The sequence below is a fragment of the Pimephales promelas genome, chromosome 12, assembly GCF_988280905.1.
Source record: "Pimephales promelas chromosome 12, fPimPro1.hap1.1, whole genome shotgun sequence".
Classification (NCBI taxonomy): domain Eukaryota; kingdom Metazoa; phylum Chordata; class Actinopteri; order Cypriniformes; family Leuciscidae; genus Pimephales; species Pimephales promelas.
In genome coordinates this window covers 27871016-27898228 of record NC_142780.1, presented here as the reverse complement: position 1 = coordinate 27898228, position 27213 = coordinate 27871016, and the positions used below count along the sequence as shown (strand labels likewise).

Below are 27213 nucleotides of genomic sequence, written 5' to 3'. Positions count from 1 at the left end.
GTCCATTGAATGCTTGCTAAAATAGCACAGAGGTTCTCTTTGATAAAGCTGTGGAAGCTTTTTATGTCGTTCGTCAGAAATGTAACATAACATTTAGGCAGTAATTAAATGAAACTAAAGCTAATTACGCCTCATTTTCTGAGGGACACAAGACTTCAGCTCTATGTACTTATGCCCAGATGTTGGGGGTGAGTCAGGCAGTGAGATAGGAGACCACAGAAGCTGTTTTGCAGCCTTCTCTATGGGTTTGCGGTGGCATGCATATCAGCTTCTGTGTGTGGCGTAGAGGGCAGCTGGCTTGGCTGTGGTAACTCGCAGTGGACAGGCATCACTCAAGTCTGCAGGTGATTGTCAGAATGCTCCGAATAATTGATCTGCCTTAACGTCTCTAGAGATTGACTAAGGATTTCTTCAATGCTCTGCCTGAAAGCAAAGCCATCATGATGACAAACCCCTTATGGAAGAAGAAGCTGTCGTGTTTACAACTGTGACATTGAGCGCTTATCAGGATCAACTAAACGCTGGATTGTCAAAAGTACACTCTAACAAAATGGTGTTAAACAGCACTAAAAGTAGTTCATTGGCTTGTAATCATAGGGGAACCACTTTTATCTTTGTCATATGGTGCTATGTAGAACCATAAGACGTGCCATAGAGCACGTTAACCACCACAGAGAACCGCTGAAGAACCAAACTGGGCTTAACAGATTCTTTAAATGGCTTTATAGCACCATGACCACCGCAAAGAACCCCTGAAGAACCTTTTTTTTTAAGAGTGTATGTGAAGTTCACAGCATTGTTGCAGCAGCATTAGCCATGTTTCCATCCATTTTATGCGCATTTTGTGTTATCGCATTAAAAAACTCTGGATGGAAACATCAACATGTGCATTAATTCTAAAAATGCGCCTAAAAAAACTTAGTCGGATACTTTTTTTATCCGTAAGAAAACATAAGCATAAACTATGATGGAAACACATTTACCGAATAAATTCCTTTGCGCGATGGGACTGCTTAACTGGACCAAAACGTGATTGCACAGCAAAAAGAAACATTTTTACAGGAAAACAAGTCAAAAATATGAATTATTTTTATCTTTATTCTTATTTTTGGATTAAATGCAGGCTGGATCAGCTGCCTTGCATGAGATATTTAGCTGCAGTGCTCATGTATCATTTACGATATATCTATGATCAATAAAGTTACCAAAAAAAATGCATTTTATTCATAATAAAGTCTGGACACATTATTTGTATTGCATTAAAGATAATGTGTTGACCTGATGACCTGATAACTGTGCAGTAGTAGCCACCAGATAAATCACTGCACCAGTCATGTGTGTTTTTGTGCTAAAGATGATCTTTTGGCAGTGGACATATCATCACGGATATCTTCAAAGAACCAATGCGGTACACTCACCTCCTCCTTACTCTCTCTACACTTCTACAGTCGCACTGATTCAAGACAATAATGATCCACCTAATCTCAACATTATGCTTTGAGTTCGGAATGTGTGTGTTTTAAATCATTCCTTCTGATAGTAAGCAGAGCTTCAGAGGGAGAGAGAGAGAGAGGAGGGAAGAGAAGTATGATCCAGAATAACCTTGTTAGGCTAAGTGACACTGTGCAGAGAAGCTTCTTGTCAGCTGGTTAGCAAGATGGACTTCTACCTATAAAGGATCGTCTTCTCTGGGCTGTGTTGGGGAAGCTACTTTGAAACTGTAAATTAAGCTACAAGCAAATCATAATTTACTGTAGTTCAACTACAGTTAAGATACTTTTTTGAAAAAGCGTTCAGATATTCATACAACAACAATTTTTGTGAAAATTATCAAAAATGTTGGCTGGCCACTTTTTTCAAAAAAGAGAGTTAAGTTCACTTGATGCTTTAGATCTTTAAGTACAATCAAATTGTTTGTAAAAGTCGTTTCAACTTCAAATTATATAAAATTGACTTACATCGAGTTGAATCTCATATGACCTACAGTATACAAAAAAAGTCAATGTAAAAACAGATGTTGCCATGACTTATTGATCATATGCTTTTTTTACAGTGTAGATGGCAGTATATTTCAAATTCTATCTATCTGATGACATCATTTAGAATTAAAATACTATATACTGTATGTATTATATAAACGTTTATGTTAATGTAAAGATTTAAATGTTTGTGTTATCAGTTATTTTTCTATTTTGAGGATTATTTAAATGATTGGTATTTGATGTATTTATTAATATGTTGCGTATAGAACAACCTGGTGTAGCCCATGCCTGTTTGAATAGTGTACTAAATACTACAATATAGTATAACTATAATATTCCACTTGGAAAAAAAAGACGTTTAAAATTAAGAAAACATAAAATGAATTGCAGGGACTTGACTCAATTAATCTTTTATAGTAATTCATATGATAATAAGTATAGTTTTCTTTTTTCTTTATTTGTTTTATCTCCTAACAACTGATGAATAACGGTTGCTATGGGGATTATAAAAGATACACAACACACAATTAAATGTGGTTAATTACAACATTAAGTGCACCAGGGCATTAGTTCTGACCTTTGAAAAAGGCATTATCCATAATTAGCTTAATTTATTTTGAAATATGACGATACGAGACCGGTAAAACTGGATTGCAGTGGTAGAATAAAACAGTGTTTGGCGCTGAAGTGCTGTGCGTATAACTGACGCAACAGTTTAGTGAATTCTCCTTCTGTGTTCTGCCAGGCTCACTGTATCTCCTTCCAGACACATTGTCCACAGTGTAAGTCAAGGAGTTACGCATCTCTTCACAGCATTATAAATGTATGTGTTAGGAGGCCCTTAATGGCTGCTAATCCAATTTCTGCTAGTGAAATCAAATCTCGCTGGCGCCAGTGGTCCTCTCCTTCACTCGCAAATAATGACTCTGCGTTTGGTGTTTTTATGAAAATGATGGACCACCAAAACAGCAGCTTTATCATCTCTTACTTCCACAAGAAGCATCGTACCCTGGTTTCCGTTTTGCCTCTTTCCTCCTCATTCTCTCTTCAGCTCTTTTGGTAGGCGGGGAGTGGATGAGATTAAGGATCAGCAGAGAGGGCAATTATTAATTGTTGATCCCTTGAAAGATGAGAAGGTTCTGAGCAGGAGAAGAGCCTTTGCAGAGAGGCCCATTTACCGCTCGCTCGTAATGCTTTCCTGAGGTCAGGCATCGATTTCCTTAAACCACATGCTGTGCTGATAAGATTAGGCCTTTCGATTCCTGAACTACTTGAGTCATGCAGATGCAGTCACTTTGGGTTGGATTTTAAGGCTGGAGAAGGACGTGTTTTCATTTGGTCACGGCCTCTTCAGCATCTTTTCAGCAGGTCACTGCTGGGCTCAGATGGAATATGGGGCCTTTTTATGCATTTTTCACTGATTTGGTGGGAAAAAATCTCTAGAATTTGTAAGGGATAATCCACGGCTAGCCGTGCATTAATGCTTTTAATTCACGGCGTGTATGCACAGCTAGCCGTGGATTATACTGCTTATGCCATCCTCATTTGTCAGCATTGACAACTTAAAGCTGTTATTGATTGACCGGAAGGGTCAAATTGATGGTTAGTTTCGTCAGTTATGACTCGATCTATCATATTCTGCCCGCTTTGAATCAGACGCTGAGATAAAGTAGTGTGAAAGTTTACATTTATTTGAATGAATGAATTATAGCATTTATTTGAATTAATTATCGAGAGAGAGAGAGAGATAGAGAGAGAGAGATTTGTACCTGCGTTCTCTTTAAACAATGGAGCTGTGAGTTTAATCACTTCAAAATAGCGATGGAACCACCTCGTTTTTAAGAAATATAACGATTCAGTAGTGAAGCTACTGTTATTACTAAAATTTGGTATAAAATAATTTAAAATAAGTTATATATAATAATTTAAAATATAGTCTAAGTTTATAATAATAATAATTATAATAACCATTATTAATAATTGAGTACCAATAATAATGTATTATAATTGATTAATAAATCTGCATATTATGATGAATTCTGCTGAAAATTCTGCTTTGACCACAGGAACAAATTACATTATAAAATACATTAAAGTAGAAAAAAGTTGTATAATATCACTGTTTTTACTGTATTTTTATCAAATAAATTCATCCTTGGTGAGCAGAAGAGACTTATTTCTAATTCGTTTTAAAAAAATCTTTATTCCAGACTGCCAGTGAATAGATTTTGTCAATTCATCCATTTCCTGGGAATCAAACCCATGACCTTGGTGTTGCTGGTGTCATGCTCTAAACTATTGGAATGGCTATTTGAGCTACAGGAATGGATAGTTTCTCAAGATGACATTTTTCATCTTGATAATACCATTTCAAGCTTAAAAAAATCCTATATGAAATGATGTGTTATTTTGATGACAAGAAAGAACATAAACGCATGCAGTCAGAGCCAGGTAGAGGATTGAAAGGAGAGAGTAACCATGCGCTGAAGGAATTTGTGGTTGGGAGTGGAAGTTCCACTCAGTGGTCTACCATTGCCAGGTGTTTCAGCAGATCATATCCATGCGTGTGGCAGAAACCAGGAGAAGAAAGAAAGTTATGAGGAAATCACGTGGACATAAACTACAGAATGTGTTTCAACTTACACCTGTGTTCTCTTTGCTTTGCTTTCCTTTCTTGACACTCGGTACACTCAGGGGAAAACTCTCTCTTTTGTTGGCAAGGAGTGGTAATCAATTTTCCGTGCAGATATCGGAACATTAGAGCGCACCGCACACTAGTGCACTGTTTCTGATTAGCACTAACTTGTTTATTTGTTTGATGCTTAAAGTTATGTAAAACTGAGTGTCTTTTGGCAGATGCTTGTTTTATCTACAAAAGGAAAGCAATCAGTGTCGGAAAGACTTCTTTTTTGGGGGGGAAAAAAAGGAAAAATTAACCAGTGTTTATAGATAAAAACCATTCAGGCATGTTTGCTTTCAGCCTTCCCAATCAGACATGCTAAAAACACATCAGTTTTTCCCCTCGCGTCTCTCTGCGGTAATTCAAACTGCGGGGTTGTATCGAAAGGCAGCGTTGTCTTGACCTCACTCAGTGAACCTTGCTAATTAAAGTTGGCAATTAATTGTAAATATTAGATCAAAACTGCAAACACAATCCTAATTCACAAAATAATACACCTGACAGCAATTCAGTTTGAGGCACCTTAAATAGTTGCAGACGTCTTGATATGATTTTCCATTTCAGGCATTGTTTTGACTCGCTCAGACGTAAGGCTTTCAGTTAGTTTTGGTTGCCCTCTAGCTGTCAGTTATGAAATATTATGAGGCTTCCAACAGCATTTTTTTTCAGAATTTACAAATGAATGATGATTTGAGCATCTTATGGGATGTGTAATTGGAAGCTGCTACTTGTTTTTAGGAAGTTCTACGCGACATTGTTTCTTGAGACAGACATTTCTAGTTTCAACAGTCAGTGTTATTTCCATTTTTGAAGTTGAACCAGTCAAAAAAAAAAATATGGAAAACATGGTTTACTGTATTTTGACTGTGGTAAATATAGTACTGTCGTGAACTATAGTAGGCCTATATAATACTCTGTCATACTACATTTATTTTAGTAATCAACACACTTGCTTGTTGAATGACAATGATGTCAAAGTACATCCAAAACTTGAAATAAGTTCCATTTTTAAATGCACAGTAGAAAATGAGGACTTTCTTGGGACACTTCCAGCTGGGAAAGGTCACCAAAAATACATTCTAAGAACATTTTGCTAACGTTCATATCAAGTAATATTTTCAAGTTATGAAAACATTATTTATTAATTTGCATCATTTTGCAAACATTATGTATGAAACAAATAGTTTTTTTAAATGTTACATGAAAAAAAGTTTCACGAATGATGTATAAATAATGTTTTTGCATAACATTGTGTTTGTCACATTGAAACAAGTATTCACATTTTTTGCAATTCATTTCAATCCAGTTTCATGAGCAATGTATAAATTATGTTTTTGTGCTAAAATTTCGAGAACAAACATTCTATTAATGTGACTGGAAGAACGTTAGTTCATACAGTATGTTTGAGAGAACCTTGCCAGAAACCTTAGCCCAAGTTCTGAGAACATTCCCTGTTAGCTGGGATCTGGTAACTTGTAATGCATTTGACAAATATTTACTACAATAGTCCTTTAGAAGAACCTGTCCTTTTGATGGATGTCTTTGAAATGATTTGATCAGCCATAGAGTCATAGCCTGAGGTTTAGTTCTCTTTTAGGTAATCACACTGCTCTCCACTACTACTATAAACAGAACTTAATGAGACAGGATATTGTTCTAATGGTTGGGAGGAAAGAACATGTGTGCTCTGGTCTGCAACATAGAACTTATTAATGTAGACCTCTGCTCTTTACTGCCATCAAACTGCACCCCCAAATTGATCGCATTGCAGAGTAGACTATGTTTACAAAGCACATTTGAATCAAAATGGCCTCTTAAAATGGAAAACCAAAAGATATTACCTGTGGTCATTATGCACTTGCATATTGTGCCTGAGTAAATCCATTCTAGCTCACTTGGAGCAATTGGAAGCGACATTTATCGAAGAGGTTCAACGGTTACACTGTTGCTGTAGTTTTTATGTGAGGCGCATGGAGATTGGGTTCAGTGAAATCGGACCCCCGGCGCTTTTTCGAGGCGTTTCTGAAGGCATAACGAGCCGTCGTGTAAAGACAACATTTTTGCATTGTGCCAAATTGCGAGACCGCAAGAAATAAGTCCCAAAAATAGAACGATTGTATTAATTGCAGGAAATTGCCGGTGGAAGATTACCATTTTTTTTTTCTCGTGCCACCAAAAGAGAGCATTTTCTCAGGGTTGTTTCCACTTAAGAAAATCATTTTCTTGAGAATTCACATCGTTGGGGCTGGGAATGGCAATCGGGCAGCTGCGAGCGAGCCAAGAGCTGCGACGGCGTTTGAGAGAGAGGCCCACTTGAGATAAAGTCACCACACATTATGCAGTCTTGCCTCATTTTGTGGTGCTAAATGGCCTGAACAAGTGCAATAATAAGACTGTGTGCCAGGCCTTGAAATACAACTATAGAAAGATTCTTTTCTGCAGCCTGTATGTGAACCGTAGCACAGCTAACGGAGAATGTGTGCCAGATCGAGATCCAGATACCACCCGGCATCCAAGTCTGATTCGGTTTTCCCCTGTTGACAAATTTTCTGTGCCTTTCAGTCACACTTTTTTCCTTCGAACATTCACACACTCACTCAATCATACGCACCTCGTTATCTTATTTGCCACTGCTGGATTTAGCAAGCCACCCTTCGTTGTGTGCGATATGCCACACAGTCTTTCCCAGAATGCTTTGCCTGCGACACCTGGCTTGCATTAATTCTGGTCTGAGAAGCGAACGAGTGTTATGCACTTTGCTCCACTGGAGTGTGAGGAGGGGAGAAGGGGTGAAGAAAGGTTCATTTGATTTGGGGTTCTGCTTGGAGAGCGGCTGTCTTTAAATCATTAAAAATATCATTCACGGGCAGCTAAAAGTCCCGCTTGGTATATACTGAAGAAATCCAGCTTTGCCGTCACAGGAATAAATTGCGTTAAAATTGCACATTTTTTTAAAGTATTATATATATACTGTAATATAATTGCTTTTGTAATGTGTTAATCCCAACACTGAACATGAATATTATTATTAATCCACTTCTGTTGAAACTAAAATTTCTGCTTGGTCTTTAAGCTGTTGTTTTAGGCCGGATTCACATATAGCGCCTAAAAACGCGTAGAAAACGCTGGGCGCGCCGCATTCTCTATTTTTCAAAGCGCCAGGGCGGTTGCGCTTCAGTTGGTTCTTGTCACATGACCTCTTGTGTGCGTATGGTGCGCTTGCGGTATTCTGAAAAGTTGAGATGTTTTTATCTCGACGCGGCGCGGAAGCGCATGGAAAAAACGAGCGCGTCGCACCGCGACCGCACCGCTTCCATTATGAGCGTGCATACCGCGCGCCTATATTTGAAATAACGAACTTGAGGGCGCAAAAGACGCGATATGTGAACCGGCCCTTATGCAACCAGAATTGTTTTGTTTTGTTTGTTTTTTTTCTTGATTATTACTCAAAAAGACTTTAAAGGGATACTCCACCATTTTTTCATACCAAACTATGTTATTCCCTTAAAGGGATACTCCACCGTTTTTTCATATTTTACTATGTTATTCCCTTAACTAAGACGAGTTGATACATACCTCTGTCGTCTCAGTGCGTCTCTCTGGCGCGCGAGACACTTTAGATCGCACTTAACTAGCCCAGTTCATTGAATAGGGGCCAAGCAGAGAAGCGACCAAACACCTCCACGTTTTCCCTATTTAAATACAGTTACAAAAGTAGAGTAACTCGACCAAGAATGGTGACACAAAATAAAACGTTTACACGCTTAGAAAAGTGCAGCGTTTTATTTTGTGTCACCATTCTTGGTCGAGTTACACCACTCCCTATTTAAATAGGGAAAACGTGGAGGTGTTTAGTCGCTTCTCTGCTCGGATCATAATGAATGCTAAGTGCTATCAAAGTTTCACCGCAAGACAGAGCGATTTAGTGCACGCACTGAGACGAGTGAGTTATGTATCAACTCTTCTACATAGTTTTATATGAAAAAAAACAGTGGAGTATCCCTTCTAAAAATGGATGTCATAATGTTTGCTACATCCCCTGATCACGAATCAGAAAATGAGCGTTTTTTTTTTGTGTTTGCTTTTCTTTGACATAGGGGGTTCGGGGAAGGGCCACCGGACCAAAGAGCCGAAGAAGAAGTCCAACAAGCAGAGGCTGCGCTTCCGGGCCCAGAACCAACACAGCGACCACCTCGCCTCTATTCGGGCCGGCCAGTAGAAAAAAAAAAGACTTTACGATGGAACAAAGACCATAAAGCTGCTAGCCACGCTCCACACACACATACCCTGATGAGATCACACACACTCACACGCATCCAAACGGGATTATCCACATTTATGTGGTCACACTGTGTCTCTGTGCCTCCTGCTGCTTCCCTCACCGGTGACACGTCCCCCCCCCCGACCCATGACCCCACTGTGATATCATGGAACACTACAGCAGCTGTTCATATAGCTCATATCTCGTCCTATTTGAGGAGAAAGAAGAGAGAGACTGAGCTGGAAGCACAGAAAGCCCGGGCATGGAGACCTGGAGGAGTCGAACGAGCACAGACTGGAGCAGAAGAGATTGGAAAGGTTACTCAAATGTGATTGACTGATTATGATGCCCTGAAAAACAAGAGAGAGACTTATCTGTATTTATGTACAATTTAAAGCATTCCCCTTCCTTAAGAATCAAGGCAGAGGGCATCATGTATGGCCTTTCTTGTCAAATAGGTACTTTGTTGTTTCTCATAGCAATGTTGCAATCCATGCATAGTTGCGAAATTATTATTCTCAGCACAAGGTGTTTACGTCCAGACCGCTTTATGCTTTAACTGTATATTGTGGGTAAGAGTCTTAGTTGTTCAACTAGCATGGCCACAAACTCATGTGTACATAGTCGGTGAGTTTATCTAGTAAAGGTAACATTGATGATAAATATAAAAAAAAACCTTACTGTATTTTCAGTATTGACACTTCAGCGTTTAAATGTGTAAAGGGTTATAATACCAGCTACAGTTAAATGAATTTAAAAAGAACAAAAAAGCTAAATAAAAAACATAGCCTTCACATAGCTATTACATTTATATGGTATATAATTGATTTATTTATTGATTCTTTTTTTTATTTTTTATTATTATTATTATTATTATTATTATTTTTATGTTTGGTGAAGATGATGTCTCTGTACCTGATACTCCTCAGTGCTGAAGTATTCTTTCAACCACTTATAACAATACAAAATATCTCTAACAGTGGAAACCGATTGTGTCCGATTTGCTGGTAAATGTTCCTCAGAAAATCACTGTGTAAACCTGGTTTAACATCTTGTACTTTATGTTGATCACACATCCTGCAGCAGCTGAAGTATATCGTCAACTGATTGATAATGTGTATATTGTGTGCTATTAAAACGCAGTTCATGTTGCACTTGGTGCCGTTGTATACTTTCAGAACCTCGCCAACCTTCCGTCGAGTCCTGAAGCTCTATTACGTAACATTTGTCATTTCACAGCACACCAACAGATATGGCCAATTGGCAACAGAGAATAGGGCCCTTATTGGAATGTGACATCATTCAGAGCAGCTGTAGGCCCTAAGTCTTTCTGACAGGTGCAAATGGCATCACTCCATCCATCGCTACAGGCACTGCAACCACTTCAAACAACCTCTCAGAAAGAAAATGAATAAACATTTTCTTCAGGTAGGTCCAAAACTGTTTAATTTGAGTCACGGACAATTAACCTAGTGCGGTGTGCTGTATAATCGCTGCCTCTGGGGGGAAAAAATACACATAAAATACAAGCCTGATCTTCCAAACGGAGTACATTTATCATGTACTAAAAGTCAGACAGCAGACGTCCAGATTCTAACATGTGAACCTAGAAATTATTTCCAGACGAGGATAAGAAAAAGTATATACCAAACCCAATTATTCATTACCAAATTATTCAGACACCAAATATCATTTTTTTATATTTTTAGACACTAGTTCATTTATGTAGTTAGGATAGCAAAGTAAACCGTGACATATTATGCACACAAATACTTGGGACTACCAGTAAAATGTATAAAAAAAAAATTAAAAAAAATCAGACACTTTGACCTGACCATGTTTTGCTAAAGTGTTTTTTCTTTAATTTTTTACACCACAGACTGAACAAAATGAGGCATTGCTTGGTAATTGGTTGACCTTAATAGGTATTATTTAATTGTGTACTTAAATTTAACAGCTGACAGCTTTTCCACCTAATTCATTTGTGAGACAGTCTAACAGAGGGATGGCCAAAAACCAGTGAAATATCAACTGATTTGATAACTCTTGAGTTATTGCTTTACAGTATTAGTCTCAAACAAACAAATGCATACATTTAAATGAGAACTAATATAATGTATTAATAAAATTAACTTTTTATTAAATACATTTAAATTGAATGCTCATTGTTGATGTATAGAGTCATATGCACATTACATTAAATTTCAATTTTATTTAATGGAAGGGGAAAATGGTGCCAAAGGGAAACTGTGACGTAGGCCTAGCTTTCCACCATTTGCATTTCACAATTTGATGCATTATCCTCGTGATTATGTTAAAAGACCCCTGGACAAAACTGTTGATTGGATGCAAAAAAACAAAACAAAAAACATCAGTATTATTTGGGCCATCTTTGAAGTAGTGGGGTCCATAAACTCTTCATGTAGTCAATGTATGTAAACTTACTGTATAAACACCCATCTGCTGTGGGTTACAAGTTAATGAACTCCTCACAGATGTCACCTCGGGGGCCACACCACCACCAAACCCAACTGGAAACTTACAGTCAAGAAAAAGGCACACTGAAGTGTTTAAAAAGAATAGGCTACCACCAAAAAACTATAAAAAGCTAGGCTTCATATTTTTTGCTGTATAAAAATCTGCCGCTGTGTGTAGTAGGGCCTACAGCATTATAATGTAAATAAGTTCCTCTTTCTCTATAGTTAGTTAATCAAAACTGAAATCCTATCAACATACAAAATGTTTTTTTTTTTTTTTGTATAAGTGCTATTACTAAACTTCTTTTAAACTAAAAAAAAATATTCAGTCAGTCTACTTATTATGTACTTCTCAGAAATATATTTAAAATTGACATGAGCCTACCGACCGACAGGCAAAGTCAAAGAAGTCAAACAAAGTATGTAGCCCCGCCCCTTTCCAGCTCATTGCTCGACGCCTTCCCGTTTGCCCATTTTCACAGCATGAAGGTAAGATGAATGAATCGCTTGTTTTAAAATCTTCCCGGTCTACTGACATTTGTTATGGCATCTGCTTCAAACATTACAATGCTCATGATAACTTTCGTTAGCTCTACGGTTAAAAAAAATCCACTTTATCAGCTAATTAGGCTACTCTTCGATGGGTTAATTTACTGTCTTTGGACATTGAAGTTTTCAGGAGAAATGGTGTTGACTTATGCATTTGCACATGGTTTGTCTAAATGGATTTTTGAAAATGACCTTGTAACATAGCTCTAAGTGAATGAAAACATCCTGCAAAGTTTTAAATCTGAGAGTGCACCAAATATAAAGTTATTGTCTTTCAAAAGTAAGAGTCGTGTCTGAGTCAGTGACTATGTTTACATGCTGCCAATTTTCGGGTTATTGTCGGGTTAAGGTCATTATTTGGATTTCTGAAACATTAGGAATAACCCGTTTACATGCATGAGCAGAGAGAGTTTCTCCTGTATACGGGTGATTCTTCATTTAGGGGAACTTTTATGTCCCCAGGTTATACATTCATGTTAAAAATACAATATTATAAAATAAACAGTTTAGTTATTTCAAATTATATTTATTGCACCACCAAAAAATGTTATACACTAAAATCAATATCATTTCCATTTTTAAAAATGTTTTCATCACTAATATTTGGCTATTCAGGCCTTGTCCCCAACCCAGACTTCAAAACTGGTCTGCTCTGAAAATGTGATAAAATGTTATCAGTTCATTAAAAAATTACAATATATGTTTAAACAGTAACTTTAAAAGGCACTTGATGCATAATTCGGGTTAATATCTGTGCAATTTGTGAATATTTTGAACAATTTAGTATTGTCCACAACAATACTGTCATTACCGCAACAGTCTATAATTACAACAAGGATATTTCTGAGGGTGAGACTTGTTTATCCCGTAACCATAGAAATAAAGAGTAGTAGTGGAGCACATGTCAGCCATGAAAGAACAGTGAAATTTGATGTCTGACAAAGTTAGTAATTTAATCTTGAATTCTTTCTGATCATGGAGTAGACTTATTCGGCCTCATTACCATAAATGTTGTAGCAGCAATATTTTGATACATTTATATATACATCACATGATTTATGTGTATTTAAAGTTTTAGCACTAGCTGTTGAGTAATGTTAGCAAAACCATGACCTACCATCTTTTTTCCTGAAAAAAATTTAAAATGTCATTACCGCAACATGTCATTGGCTACGTTTACATGCAGCCAATTTTCGGGGTTAAGGTCACTATTCGGGTTTCTGAAACATTAGGAATAACGCATTTACATGCGTGAGCATATATATATATATATATATATATATATATATATATATATATTTTTTTTTTTCCTGAAATGATACACTATGGGAGTATAGTGAAAAGCAAATTGTTCTTAGGTAGTCCCGTTCTACCGTACTTTTTCCACATAGTTGTACATGCTGTGGTATACATTGTTTAAAAACATTTAGGCTACTAATTCTGAGTATGTGATATAACCACTTTGTTCCTGACTAGGGATGGGCAACGGTTAATTGCGATTAATTCGCATCCAAAATAAAAGTTTGTGTTTACATAATATATGTATGTGTAGTGTGTATAATTAATTATATAAATACCCACACCCATGTGTATATTTAAGAAAAATGTGTTATTAATATATCAAATATTTATATTTATATATAATTGTGAATAAATATATATAAAATATATACATGCACATATTTCTTAAATATATACATGCATGTGTGGGTATTTATACATACAAATTAATTATACACACTACACAAACATATTATGTAAACACAAACTTTTATTTTGGATGCGATTATTCGTTGCACATCCCTATTCCTGACCCAAACAAGCTATATGAATTCAATGGAAATATAGCATAAAAGCGGTTTGGGTGACTTTTATTATGTTTTAATGACACCGTTGTATCCCTTTTTAAGTTTGAAAGTTCCACTTGCTATCAAATGTAACTGAATGGGAAAAATACAACAAATCTCCCTTTGTGTTCCACAGAAGAATGGCAGGTTTGGAGCGAGCGACATATGGGTGAGTAAATGATGACAGAATGTTTATTTTTAGGTGAAGTAATCCAGGACACACTGCACATGCTATAATGGTATCTAATGATGGTCCACACATCAGAAGTTTACGTTGCCCATTTCCTCTTGCCATATTGCGATTTCTCTTTTCATCATAAAACCACTTCTGTAAACTACGTGGCAGCGCCTTAAAGGCAGAGTATCATAGTGAGGATGTCTGTATGTTCCTGGTGTGTGTGTGTGTGTGTTTGCCTGTGGTATGAGGTTCTGGTCTAGTTGAGTCTACGGCTTCCTTTTAATCTGACGGAGTGCGTTTTCATTAGCTCCATTTGGTTCTATTATTACGGCACACTTCAAAGACTGGAAGCAAGTGGAACCACAAACAGGAAATGCTGTTTGTGAGGCCTGAGTGCTAGTGGTCCTCATTCTCGTGCCATTTCCCTCTCATCATTCTGTCATGTACAGAACGTTTGCTGCCTGAATGACACGCTTGTTCCAAAGCAGATGCCGGAGATGGAAGTTATGACATGGCATCGCCAGAATAATGACTTTGCCCGGGACAATAAATGTTGAAATAATTTGCTGTTTTCAATAACTGTGTAATGGGGCATTGGTTGCCCACCGAGGCAAAGGAAATCTGGGATCATTAGCTCTCTCGCTGAAAATTCATTTTTTTTTTTTGGCGAGAGATCCTGGGTGGATATATATGCTCCGATGTTACTGGCCAAAAGTGTCTGCTGGTGTATAGTGTATCCTACAACTTTACCATATGTTTACAACCAATGCCCAAAACATACAAAATTTAAATCACTGAAAGAGAGAGAAAGAGTTGGGAAGATAGAGCGAGCAAAATAATTTTTTAATGGAAATATTATCCAGACTCTCAGTCCTTTTGGGAAATGCATGCTCCTATCTATCTATCTATCTATCTATCTATCTATCTATCTATCTATCTATCTATCTATCTATCTATCTATCTATCTATCTATCTATCTATCTATCTATCTATCTATCTATCTATCTATCTATCTATCCATCTATCCATCTATCCATCTATCCATCTATCCATCCATCCATCCATCCACCCCCCCCCCCCTCTCTCTCTCTCTCTTTCTCTCTCTCTCTATAAAAATTGCATTTTTGTAATGGTTTAGACTAAGTATACTAAATATCCATCGCAGTGGGTGTGAATGGGACCTTGAGAATGAAGAGTCCTTTGGGTGGGTGATGTAATTTTTGTAATCTCAAGTATAATGATGTTTTTAGAGGTGCAAACTAGAGGCACTATTGTATTCAGTCAAAACTGGTCTGTCACTGACTGTAGGGAAACATACAACTCAGTCAAGTAGTTTTAATGAAACTATCTGAAAACAGCATGTGAAAAATTTGGTGGGATAATTCATTACAGGGGTTTATAACAATTAGACAAATCCTCTTTAATGTTTATATCAATTTAAATGTCTGGCCCTCTTCATGCTCACTTTCAGCCTTGAAGTCAAGAGGGAGTAAAATAATATTTTATAAGAGTCATTTTTGAGCCCGGTCATCTTGATTTCATTATGGCAGGTGCAGCGGTGGATATGGGCTCGATGTGATTCCCATTGGAGAGAAACGTCTTGGCAGGTCTGGCATGGGATACGATATTATGATGGGGCATACGATATTATTCTTAGCGCCTTTTCCCTTGCCATGGCTAGTTTCCTTTCAAATGACCACTGCACCGCCACACTAAGTCAGCTGTTTTATTTCAGTCAGACAACCGCAAAAGACCTCACGTTTTCCGTTGAGGCCTTGAGGTCTCGTAATCACATGAGAGGTCAAAACCGTGAGTCGACCGCACCATCACCACCTTCCTCTGGACTCCAGTTCAGGTCTTACCAGAAGGATCTTTAACATATGTTCTTTATCAGTGCCGCTGAGTACAGTTACGTATGTTTAAAAGACATTAGCTAGAGCTCTGAGCTCCCTTTATGGCCAGGCAGCGGTATGTGGAGACAAAAGTCACTTTTGGCCAACCCTCCGTGCCCCGTTGCTGTGGACGAAATTAAAACCTTCATCGTGATTCTACGTTCTCCTTTTTTTTGCTTGGCAACAGCTCTCCATTTATTGAATTTTATATGGGTCTAGTAGCTACATTAGCTAGCGGTTTCAAGGGAGGATTAATACAAAACAGCCCTTATTAAACCATAATAGAAAGACTGCTGCCTATAGAATTACCAGTAAGGACCCAGAAGGGCGATATCAATCCCATTGCTGACACAAATAACTGTGAGGAATGGGGGATATTACCTTGCCTTGAAAAAAGAGGGAAGTAACATGGAATTAAATTGGAATTTTAGAGGTGCGGATTCTCAAAAAAAGTGGCAAGAAATTACATTGCGTCATGTAATGCTGTTAAATTAAAATCGCATAATAATAGCTTTATGTAATAAACTTTATTTGTCATTTTTTTGAGGAATGTTGGACCATGTACTCGATCATACAAAAACTGGCCTGGAGCATACAGAAAGTGGATCGGATTGAGAAATAAATGTCTGATTATACTAGTTTTCTATTTTGATTCAAAGGTGTTGTTACGGATTGTTCCGGCCTAATTTAACCCCTGGACATAATGCTAACATGCAGCGAGGGCTTTTATAGAGGTGAAACCGTGTACAGGAGGTAGCTTGAGGTGTAAAACCTGAATATTCTTTCCACATAGCAATTCTTTGAGGTGAGTAGTTAGTTAAATCACACCTCCCTCACACACTCACACTTATAGGTGGTCTCTGATAAAAATCACTCTTAACATAACCACAGATCACAAAAAAAGGAAACACAAAGTACTGCTCTCGTAGAGTTTAAAAGAATGCTTTTATTAGATGTGTTATTGAAAGATTTTTGTGCAGAATGGGGTGGCCAGAATCTATGGTCTCTGCTGTTTTCACACTTCTCTGGTGCCATAACACTTGGAGTTTCAGTCTAACACTCAACTCGGCCTCTGCCAGGCCATTCTGTGCTTGCTTTTAAATGGTGCGTGGAGTACTTTCTTAATGTTCTGTATATTTTAATCCTAAAAAAATTGCTTAAATCATTATATTGTTTTATAGGGGGTTAAATCCTTCAATATGATTGGTTGACAAACGTCCTGAGGTGTGCAATTATTTAATAAGGCAAACGCACGGTAGATCTTCTTGACCGCATTACAGTTCCAGTTCCATATCACTTCGCTAAATTATTTCAGTTTTTCAAAGGTCCTTACAGCCTACAACTGCAAAAAATAATAATGACACTGACCAAGCTAAAATTTTTGTAAACAAGACAAATTGGCTTTAGGCTTGGGGTTAGAAGCACAAGACACACATGAGTGTTTTAAGGACAAAAACCTGACAAATGCCTTGAAATACATCATCTGAACAATAATAGACCCCGGGCCTTTGAATTATTGAAAAATAAACCTCGGGTGTGCATTATTTTTCTAATAATTCAACGGCCCGTTGTCTATTATTCCTTACATAATTATCCATAAATTAAAATGATCCGAACTTTATATTTGTGTGTTAAAGGAGTAGTTCACTTTTAAAAAAACTTTTGCTGATAATTTACTCACTCCCATGTCATCCAAAATGTCCATGTCTTTCTTTCTTCAGTCAAAAAGAAATTAAGGTTTTTGATGAAAACATTCCAGGATTTTCTCCATATAATGGACTTCAATGGGAACCAAACGGTTCAAGGTCCAAATCAGAGTTTCAGTGCAGCTTCAAAGGGTTTTAAATGACACCAGATGATGAATAAGGGTCTTATCTAGCGAAACGATAAGTCATTTAAAAAATAAATAAAAAAGTTTAAGTTTTATAAGCACAAATGGTCGCCTTGCTCTGTTCTGTGATGAGCGTTCGTGACTCTCCTGTTCAAACTCGTTCATCAAAATGAACAAATCTTTTTTCGAGTCATGACTCGAATTCATCACCTTATTCATTCAACTCATTTGGACCTTGAACCGTTTGGTTCCCACTGAAGTCCATTATATGGAGAAAATCCTGGAATGTTTTCATCAAAAACCTTAATTTATTTTCGACTGAAGAAAGAAAGACGTGGACATCTTGGATGACATGGGGGTGAGTAGCTAAATTACTCATTTAAGTTCGTTATAAAGTTCACCTAAAAATCTAAATTCCGTCATTATATACTCTCCCTCATATTATGGAACACAAGATCTTTTCAAATATATTTTAAAATATTTGAGTTTTTGCACTTTTATTATATATTTTTAGAAAATGTTGAGCACATTTGACGTTTTATTCACAACCTATATTGCACTTCAGACTCGAGTTAAACATGCAGTCATTTTCTACACCAAGATTTTTATAATGTGGCCAAAAAAAAAACTGTTTTTTTTTTTCAGTATTATTAATTTTTCTAAATACTTAGTCTGCAAAATTAACCAATAAAATCTTATTTATTTAGATATGTTAATGTTTTCATTTAAATAAACCTAATTATTTACAATTACATGTATTTACAAGTCATATACAATCATTCAATTATACCAACGCGTTCTCATCCCAAAGCGCCATATAGGACGCTTTTGCAAAAGCGTAAATATCCAACGCACATGGCACCCTTTAACGTCTAATGAGACGCTTCGGTTAATGGTTAAGTTTAGGTATGGTGTAGGGTAAGGGTTAGACCACTAGGGGGCGCCTTCTGCCCAAATATATCTGCGTCTCATTTCACGTTAAAGGGTGCCATGTGTGTTGGATATTTACGCTTTTGCAAAAGCGTCTTATATGGCGCTTTGGGATGAGAACGGGCTCATTATACACACACCGAAAAAGGTAAAGTGGCTTCTATAACATTCTTTAAAAGCCTCACGTCAGACTATTTTGGTGTTGTTTATTTATTTTTTTGCAAATCTGTTTTAGTTTTTAAATATCCAGTGAGGTACTCTGAGGAGGACAGCGGTAGATTGCAAACAGAAACCAGAAACCATTTGAGTGATAGAAAGGCATGTTCTAAATAAGATTCTCTTGAGTGAATGAAGCAGTTTATATCTTTGGTGATCCACGGTCGGAGAATAGACAATTACAAATACAGTTAATCATTTTTCAGCTCCTGAGAAGTGTCATCAAAAAACATTCAGCTGTGTGGTATTTATGTGGCTGACTAAACTAGAAAATCAGAGTCCAGGTGAGTTTATAAATGATCTGTTTTCTTCATTTATCCCCTCATTACACGTTCATTACACTCTCCTCTCATTAGCGTGTCTGAAGCAATGACAGGCAGTTCATCGGAGGGGAATGCCAACTGAATACATGCTATCACCGGCCTCTAAATGAATGGCTTGTGTTCTGTGCAAGCCTTTAATTCCAAACCTTTTACTACAGTATGTGTTTAGCCTTTAACCTTTTCACAGAATGTTTGTAAGCTTTACACTACCTCCCATGTATTTTCTACGTATTTGCCTTTGTGTACATATGTCTACCAGCTTCAGCCAGTAGACGCATTTAATTTTTTCTTGTGAACTGAGCAAAATATTATATTTTGTAAAGAAATTTGTCACCAAAGGGTTATGACAAAAAAGTCATGACAACATGTGGCTTTCCAATACTTTAACTAATCAAAAATAATTTATTCAATTTCAACTTCATTTTTAAGTTATATGAGATTCAACTATAGGCAATGTGTGTATATATATATATATATATATATATATATATATATATATATATATATATATATATATATATATATTTTAAGTAATTTGTACTTGAAAATTTAACTTTTAACTTGACTTTTCATAACTGAATGGGAACATTTGCAAAATAATATTAAAACATTTTTTTCTTTCAATTGTTTTAGTTGAACAAAAACGGTGTATTATGCTGCTCGAAGTAGCAAACCGGTATTTGTTGTCATATTATTTTAACATGTTATCATAATTATAAACACAACTGGTTGTATTAAAAATAGTTTTACTGCAATTTATTATTCAAGTTGTTTACCTTCACATTTGCAGGAAGTAGCTTACTTCTGCAGTGAAAAATAAGATAGCACCTATAAATCGTTTTTGTTGGACTAGACAATATAAAGTTCAAAAACGTCTGCTATGACATCAGACTGACTCTGCAATATGCGTTTTCTTTCTATTTGGAATATTTGATATTTTAAAATAATCCCACAAAACAGGTAATCACACATTACGAGACATGACCATTCCAGTTCATGTGTAAAATGTCATTTCATAAGAAATATTCTGTTTTTCCATTGCAAACGAAAATGTTTTTAAAGGAAGCCACAGCTGAAATAACTGCTCCTGAATCTTGAACGAATCGGTTGAGTGAATTAATCAGAGACTCACTCACTTAACTTGTCACTACCCGAACTTGTCGTAACTTTCAGAACGATGTACAGACAAATACAAAACGCCGATATAATATGTGTAAATTCTGGTATCAATTGTCTCAGAACCCAATGAGATATTTTATTATTATTAGCAGAAAGAAAATATAAAATGTATAAAAGCTTGTACGACAGTGAAAAGTCAATATAATTTGAGTTCTAATTCTAGAAAGATTAATTGGAGAGATCAAATGAAGTTTACGGTCTCATCCTATGCTAGCTGATTGTGGTTTGAGCTGTACTGCAGAACTGGTACGAGTCTAGGCGCAAGGCATGGCATGAAGCCGAGATCTACCATGCTGCTTAAAGAGACTGTTTTCGGGGGATGGCCCACAGCTCAGGGGCCTCCATGTCTGAGAGAGCGGCTACGAGGCACCAGTCTCTGCAGGGGAGACATAAGCTCCAATCAAAACAGGATTATATAGACCCTAGTTTAAAAGAGAATAGTGCCCACACACAAAGACAGTTACACTGAGGCAGATGACATGTTGAGGACAGCTTTCCTTCACACCACACACTGTTAAAGCTACAACAAACCAGTTTAGTCTCAGACTACCCCGGAAACGGCAAAGTCATTATACAAAATTTGTTCATTCTTAATCCTATTCCTCATTAACTACCTCCCCAAACATTAGCATAACGTCCAATAAATACAAAACAAAACTTCCCGCACCAATAAGTGGCGCACTAACACTTATAAAGCAAAAAAAAGTTGCAGACTTTTGTTAGTTAAACCACATCCCGCCAAAGTTTCTTCCCAGTGGCACGGTGCTGAATAAAACGACATTGTGACAGGACATGGGAACTCCGCCAACGCATCTGTAACACAGGAAGAAAATTCAACGGGAGCTTGCTGTAATTAGACTAATAAATGTTTTACCATGGATGTATTGGAAACAAAGCAGGGCTTATTGCAGCGTGCATGGCTTTCATTGCGAGACCTTGTAAGCGAATGATGTCTTCTACTCTGAGTCAAAGGGCGTCCTTAGTGTAGCAATGAAACAATTTAACGGGAGCTCAACCTCTTAACAATAATAAAAAAATTAAAAAAAAAAAAAGTTTTTGCTACTAAGTAAGGAGGAAATGTGGAACTGCTTTCCTAGTTTTATAATTGACGGATGTTTCACAATTTGTATGAGGATTTTGTTTAATTCAAACTCATTTTATGAGCATATAAATCCTGATTAAAGATATGAATGAGGCCCTGAGTGAATGTCACTGCTAAAGCCTGTCGATTTGACAATGTTATGATAATGTGTGAGACCATTAAAAACACGCCTGCTGCTGTTGAATAATCTGGTAGAGAAGGTGGTGTGTTTTTGGTTTGATGTGGTGCTGAGTAGTCTGGCTCATTATTGTATAGGACTGGTTTGGCCTCAGCCACAGAATATGACCTGTTTAGACCCGATTAGCCCTCTTTAATGACCCAGGGGCCACCATATCACATTCCCCCCAACGTTTTATTTTATTTTATTAAAGATGTGGTTATTCAAAGACTGTTGGGGAAATAAAAAAGTGGCATAGACTGAGTCAGGAATTCATACACCACTGGTTGCTGGCAGACCAAATCACAGCCACATGAATGATGCTTATAGGTAGGTAGGCTGAAGTTCGGGTTAGGCCCCAGTAAGAGTGAATAAGATTAAATAGGGGAGCTAGACAGGTAACCTTGATGTTTGCATTAGCAGTGCATTATGGCCTCCATGTGTATACTGTACAGTATATCCAACCTCCTACTGTAGCGTACATTGCTCTGTAATTTGCACAAACTGTGTCCTGGGCTGGTTAATTAATCTCAGACCAAACCAGAAACGACTGCCTGGTGATTTTGATTGGGACGGTTATATTTAGCTGTCTGACATGCCACTCTGAGGTGGCTGAGAACCTTGGCCTGCTGGGTTACTGACGGTCAGTGCTGTAAAAATATCCATTTGTCAAGTGAAAATGCACGTGAGGTGATTATTCTTCACTTAGACACAAACCATAATAAGAGCTGAATTAGACAATTTACACTTAATAAAGACCTGTACAGTACAGACACACACACAAAATGGATAGCAATGTAACCACTTCATACTGTCGGATATTTTCCAGGATAGGATTTCTGATTATTGCAAAGCCAAGCATCAGAAATGTGCTTTTTTAAGTTAACTTTTTTATTTTTAAAATGTTTCCCATGACACAAAATTAATGATTCTATATTCTGAATATAACCAGCTAACCTAAAATGTCTGTATAATCATTAGCAATTGATCTATCCTAAAATCTGTATGACTTTCTTTGGAACACAAAAGAATATATTTTTGGAGAAAAATATAGTTATATTTATTTATTTTTTTTGCACATGCAGTTAAAAGCCAATTGGTCCAGTCAGTGTTGTTTGGACCATCTGCCGTTCTTCACAGTATCTTATTTTTGATCAGAAGAAAGAAAGTGAGAATCAATATAGGTTTGGAATGAGGGTGAGTTTTTCATTTTTGGGTGAACTTTCCTTTACCATGCAATCACATTATCAATTGCAATAGGAGTCACTTGAGGATTTTTAGACAGCAAATGCAGTATGTCATCTTCACCTTTCATACAAGACCCCCCTCTAGCAAGCTTAAATAGACGTACTGGAAATTTTGCATGTTTTATCCATCCTGCTTGACAACCGGCTTTCATAATTCAACATGGCACCTTTTACACATTGAGCATCTAATATATTTTCTCAGCTGGAAGTCTGGAATAGCATTGTGAGCTTTGTTGAAGTGTTGAGTTGCAGAGAATCCACATCTACCTCACAGGAGGGGGTCTCTGAATAATTAATCTATTGAGGAAATACATGTCCTGCCAATGAAACGTTCACAAAACCTAGACTTTGCCCTTCTAACCGTATAGAGAAATATTCATTTTCAATGCTGGGGAAAGTAGGTCTGGACAGACGATTTCATCTCTTGGTTAGTGGAAACTCGACAGTCCATGGTCCCTCCAAAACAGAGCCACAGCTGTCAAATCAACCTGTAAGGAAATGCTAAGCAGTTGCCAGAGATGAAACTATTTGCCATGTTATACAGATGAAACCTGCTATAAAAACACATTTAGGTGAATGGACCTTTCAACAGTAAAACGTGCAGAGCAAACTTCTCTCCATGAATTGTGTCTTAAAATAATACCAATGTTGCACATCAGTATATTGATGATCCTAATGCTCAGTTTAAGTTTTAAGACAGCCTCATCTTTCTCACTCTAAACATAGTGGCTTTGGCCAAATTCGGAGGTTGTCAACCATAGGGTAACCAAAAATTTGCATACTTAAGTTAGATCTATACATTTTTTAAAGGTTTGAGAAAGTGCAACGCACAATATGGCAGAAAAAGTCCATCCAAATAAAAGAGCCAATCATACAGTGTTTTGAGACATGCACGTCTGTTTTAGGGCTTTGACGATAAAGCTGATTAATTGTCTGTTTTAGGGCTTTGTCATAAATAGTTTGTGTGCTTCATTCTTTAAATAATTGTGATGAATTTAAACTTTGTAAGTTAGGCTATAATTTTTGCAGTGTAAGATTACAGTTAACACATTTAAATATTAAATAAATGTATTCAATCGCTACGACAATTTGTTTTATTAAACTTAGTATATAAATCAGCAGCAAAAAGTAATTCTTGAAAAAATTTGCTCAGTAATTTTATAAAAAATCTAAACATGATTTAAAAAAACAAATGGCAAATTACTATTACTCTTATAAAATTCAAAATGTATACGTTTAACAATTTTAAATGTATACATTTTTAATGACTGCAATAGCAGATTTAAAACAGAGATGGCGACAAAGAGTAAAACCTGCGGACTGCAGCTTTAATTTGAATGCTTTTATTTTATTAATATTTGCCTGTTTTCTTCAGTTGCAGTGAGTTGAGCCATCTTGCAGCGCAGTGAGCGCTCTTGGCCACCGTACAAAATAGCTGCCCGGAGGTGTTGCATATATGGCCACAGAGAGGAGAACTAGAAATAAACAAACCTAAATCTCAATGCTAAAATAAAACAAACCTCACACTCACTGTGAGAAATGACTGTCAATTATAATGATTGGCATTTGAACAAAAACTGCAATAGTAAAAAATAGATACTTAATAGATACTTTTATTTACAAAATGTAATTTTCCGCCTGTGAGATCCTAAAGTTTTTCTCTGAATTCTGTGTGCTAATTTAAAGCAAAAATAAAAAAAAACCTGGACAAATGGCTTGCACAAGAGTATCTAGTAGCCTACATGATATTAAACACATTAAACAAGCTGACAGAAAGAAAGACAGTTAATGTAATCATATTATATAACAACTTCATAATTCTCTTTATGATAAAACCTAACACATAACCAGACGCATAATCATATTCACAGATCTTGCTCATTTAGAGAGTATGTCGTAACATGGTCAGGCTCCACCAAGTGCAAATTACTCCAAGTTATAGACTTTAAAGTGATCCCTTCCTTTTCTTCATTCATGGAACTGAGAGGGGCCACGAACAGATGAACTTTGTATGTGTAGTGTTTCTTATATTTAAATGTTCAAGAGGACCACATTACCTTTTTTATGATTTTGATTGTAATAGGGTCTTATCAAAACCAGATGTATGCAGTAATAATAGGCAGCTGCATAACTCTGCCTCAGGGCTTTTCCTTACATTAAAAAAAAAAGAAAAAATGAGCAAAAGGAAAAGGAAAACTTCCACATGCTAACATTTACACAGTGATTTCTTTTAATTGCACTCAGCTTTTTAATTTGCCTCGGACTAATGCTTTTAAAAATGTGCAGAAGGTATTTTATTGAAGTTTTGCCTAACGCTGGACCTTGTTTCCGTGCGTGTTCCTCTCTTTGGTGCATACCTGGCAACCTGCATTCCTTGTTTCATTCCCAGAGTCAAACGTGTCACCCGGCATGTCGAATGAGCTGACTTCCATCAGTTCTTTGCTTCAAAGGATTACTGTAAATTAACATTCCTTATGTTGGGCTGTATGGACAAGTCCCAGTGAATCATGTTCGAGGCTCTGGTTGCAGCCTTGTCCAAAGAACAGAGGTTTAAATCTACATGACTTGCTATTGCTTACTGAAAGGAGCATTGTGTGGAACGCAATGTTTCTATAAACTTCCAGTGATAAAGCTTCTGAAGAAACTTGACCGAAACTTGTCTTCAGAAACTTGACAGCTTAAAAAAAAAGTTTTGATAGGTATTTTGACTTTTTTTGGATGACTTTTGTTACCTGGCTTGCCAAAAGTTTTCATTGACCATGGCCAGAATTGCATTGTCATCATCATGTTGTTATAGAGTCTCCAAATTTGGCTATTATAATAATTATTTATATTAGGACCATCTGTTTGACATAGTTTATTTAAACCATCATGGTGTAGTGATAAAATCTGGGAGGTAAAAGATTGTTTCAAATTTTGTACTTTCCTTGACAGAACACTGTAACCTCAACCGTCTCTTGATTAAAAAAAAAAAATGATGAGAAAAGCAACAACATAAATATTGTGGGAGTATTTATGGTTATGAGCTTCCAGTGGCAGTTCCTTCCAGATCTATATTTCTTGCTTTCAGCTTGTGGAAATGAGGGATTGAAGGCTTGAGGATAAGCCCAGACCCCCGACCTGCAATAAAGCAGCTTTGCCGGATGACAGCCACAGCCGTCCTCCAAAAGGAAAAAAGTGGACAGAGAAGTGTGCAGAGGGGAGATGTGCATGAGAAGAAAACCCAAGAAAAACAAACATTGTTCTGAAAAATGATGGTGCAGGTTTAATCTGAGAGTCATAGCGCTACTGCCTATGTCTTCCTTAGCCCTACTGAACCTCAACTTCCCATGTGAAGAAAGTGTTAGTCAGTGATGGTGCAAAGCACTTATTATGATCATGCAACTGTTGGTGTGTGTTGAGAAGAAATCAGCTTTAATTGGTAGTCTACTCAAAATTACTTAAATGATTAAAAAACGAATAAAAATTATTCAAACTTAAACACTTACTCACCGTCACGTCGTTGCATATCCACATGACCCATCTCTCAAAACTAATTTGCATAGATACACTTTTAAATTAAAAACAATTGTCTACCAAGGCTTTCCAAGTGACTGATGGGAAATGTAGCGCGGAGATTTCTAGTTCGACATACTCTCGTAAGTCTCATGTTCTAGGTCTATTTAATAAGTGAAAATGTATATTAGGGGCCTAATGTTTTTGAGAAAAAGGTGTATGGGTGCCAAGAAGTAAGGTAAGAGGATGTTTTGCGATGACGTCAACAGAAGACACTTTTAATATGGCCTACCACCAAAACATACATTCTGACATTTTTTACAAGGCTACTGAAACATCCTGTGACGGCTTTAACTGAATTTGTATTTTCGTCTTGGGGACGGCTGTTTTCAGATGTTTTTTCGTCTTGATCTAAGATAATCACCTATGAATTACCTCCTCATGAAAGAGAATTAAAGTTGATGGGGTTTTAAGTCGCCTTTGCGTGTGCTCAACACAAGCAGCATGGCCTGGTTTCATTCGTCTACCTTGTCAAACTAAACAGACAGCACCATCTTGTGGTGAAATGAGGTCAACCGTTTTGCCAAGTGGAGAAACTCATTAGCTTCTTCATTTTTTTTTTTTTATTTTTTTTTTTTAGAGTTAGTGAGTCATTGAACTTCCCATTTTTACCTGACAGATGATAATGTAAAGTAGTATGGAAGACCATTTCCTCCACATACGAAAATAAACATGCCAATGCAAATCTTAATTAACACTTAAAAAGATGAAATTATGACACAAAAAGTCGAAGTGATTTAAAAAGGCAGAATTATAACTTTATCACTTTGTAATAACATAAGTCAACATCTTATTTCGTTATTTAGA

The 27213-nt window shown here is 36.8% G+C and overlaps 1 protein-coding gene across 2 annotated transcripts in view; it reads left to right on the top strand.

The window, feature by feature from the left end:
* rspo2 (R-spondin 2) overlaps positions 1 to 10077 on the top strand; it is a 60531-nt gene extending 50454 nt beyond the window's left edge. For both annotated transcript variants that reach the window (XM_039650820.2, XM_039650821.2), the window contains one exon: positions 8760 to 10077. In XM_039650820.2, the coding sequence (XP_039506754.1) occupies positions 8760 to 8881 (122 nt within the window). In that variant the 3' untranslated portion in view covers positions 8882 to 10077. The remainder of the gene's footprint in view (positions 1 to 8759) is intronic.
* The last annotated feature ends 17136 nt before the right edge of the window (positions 10078 to 27213 follow it).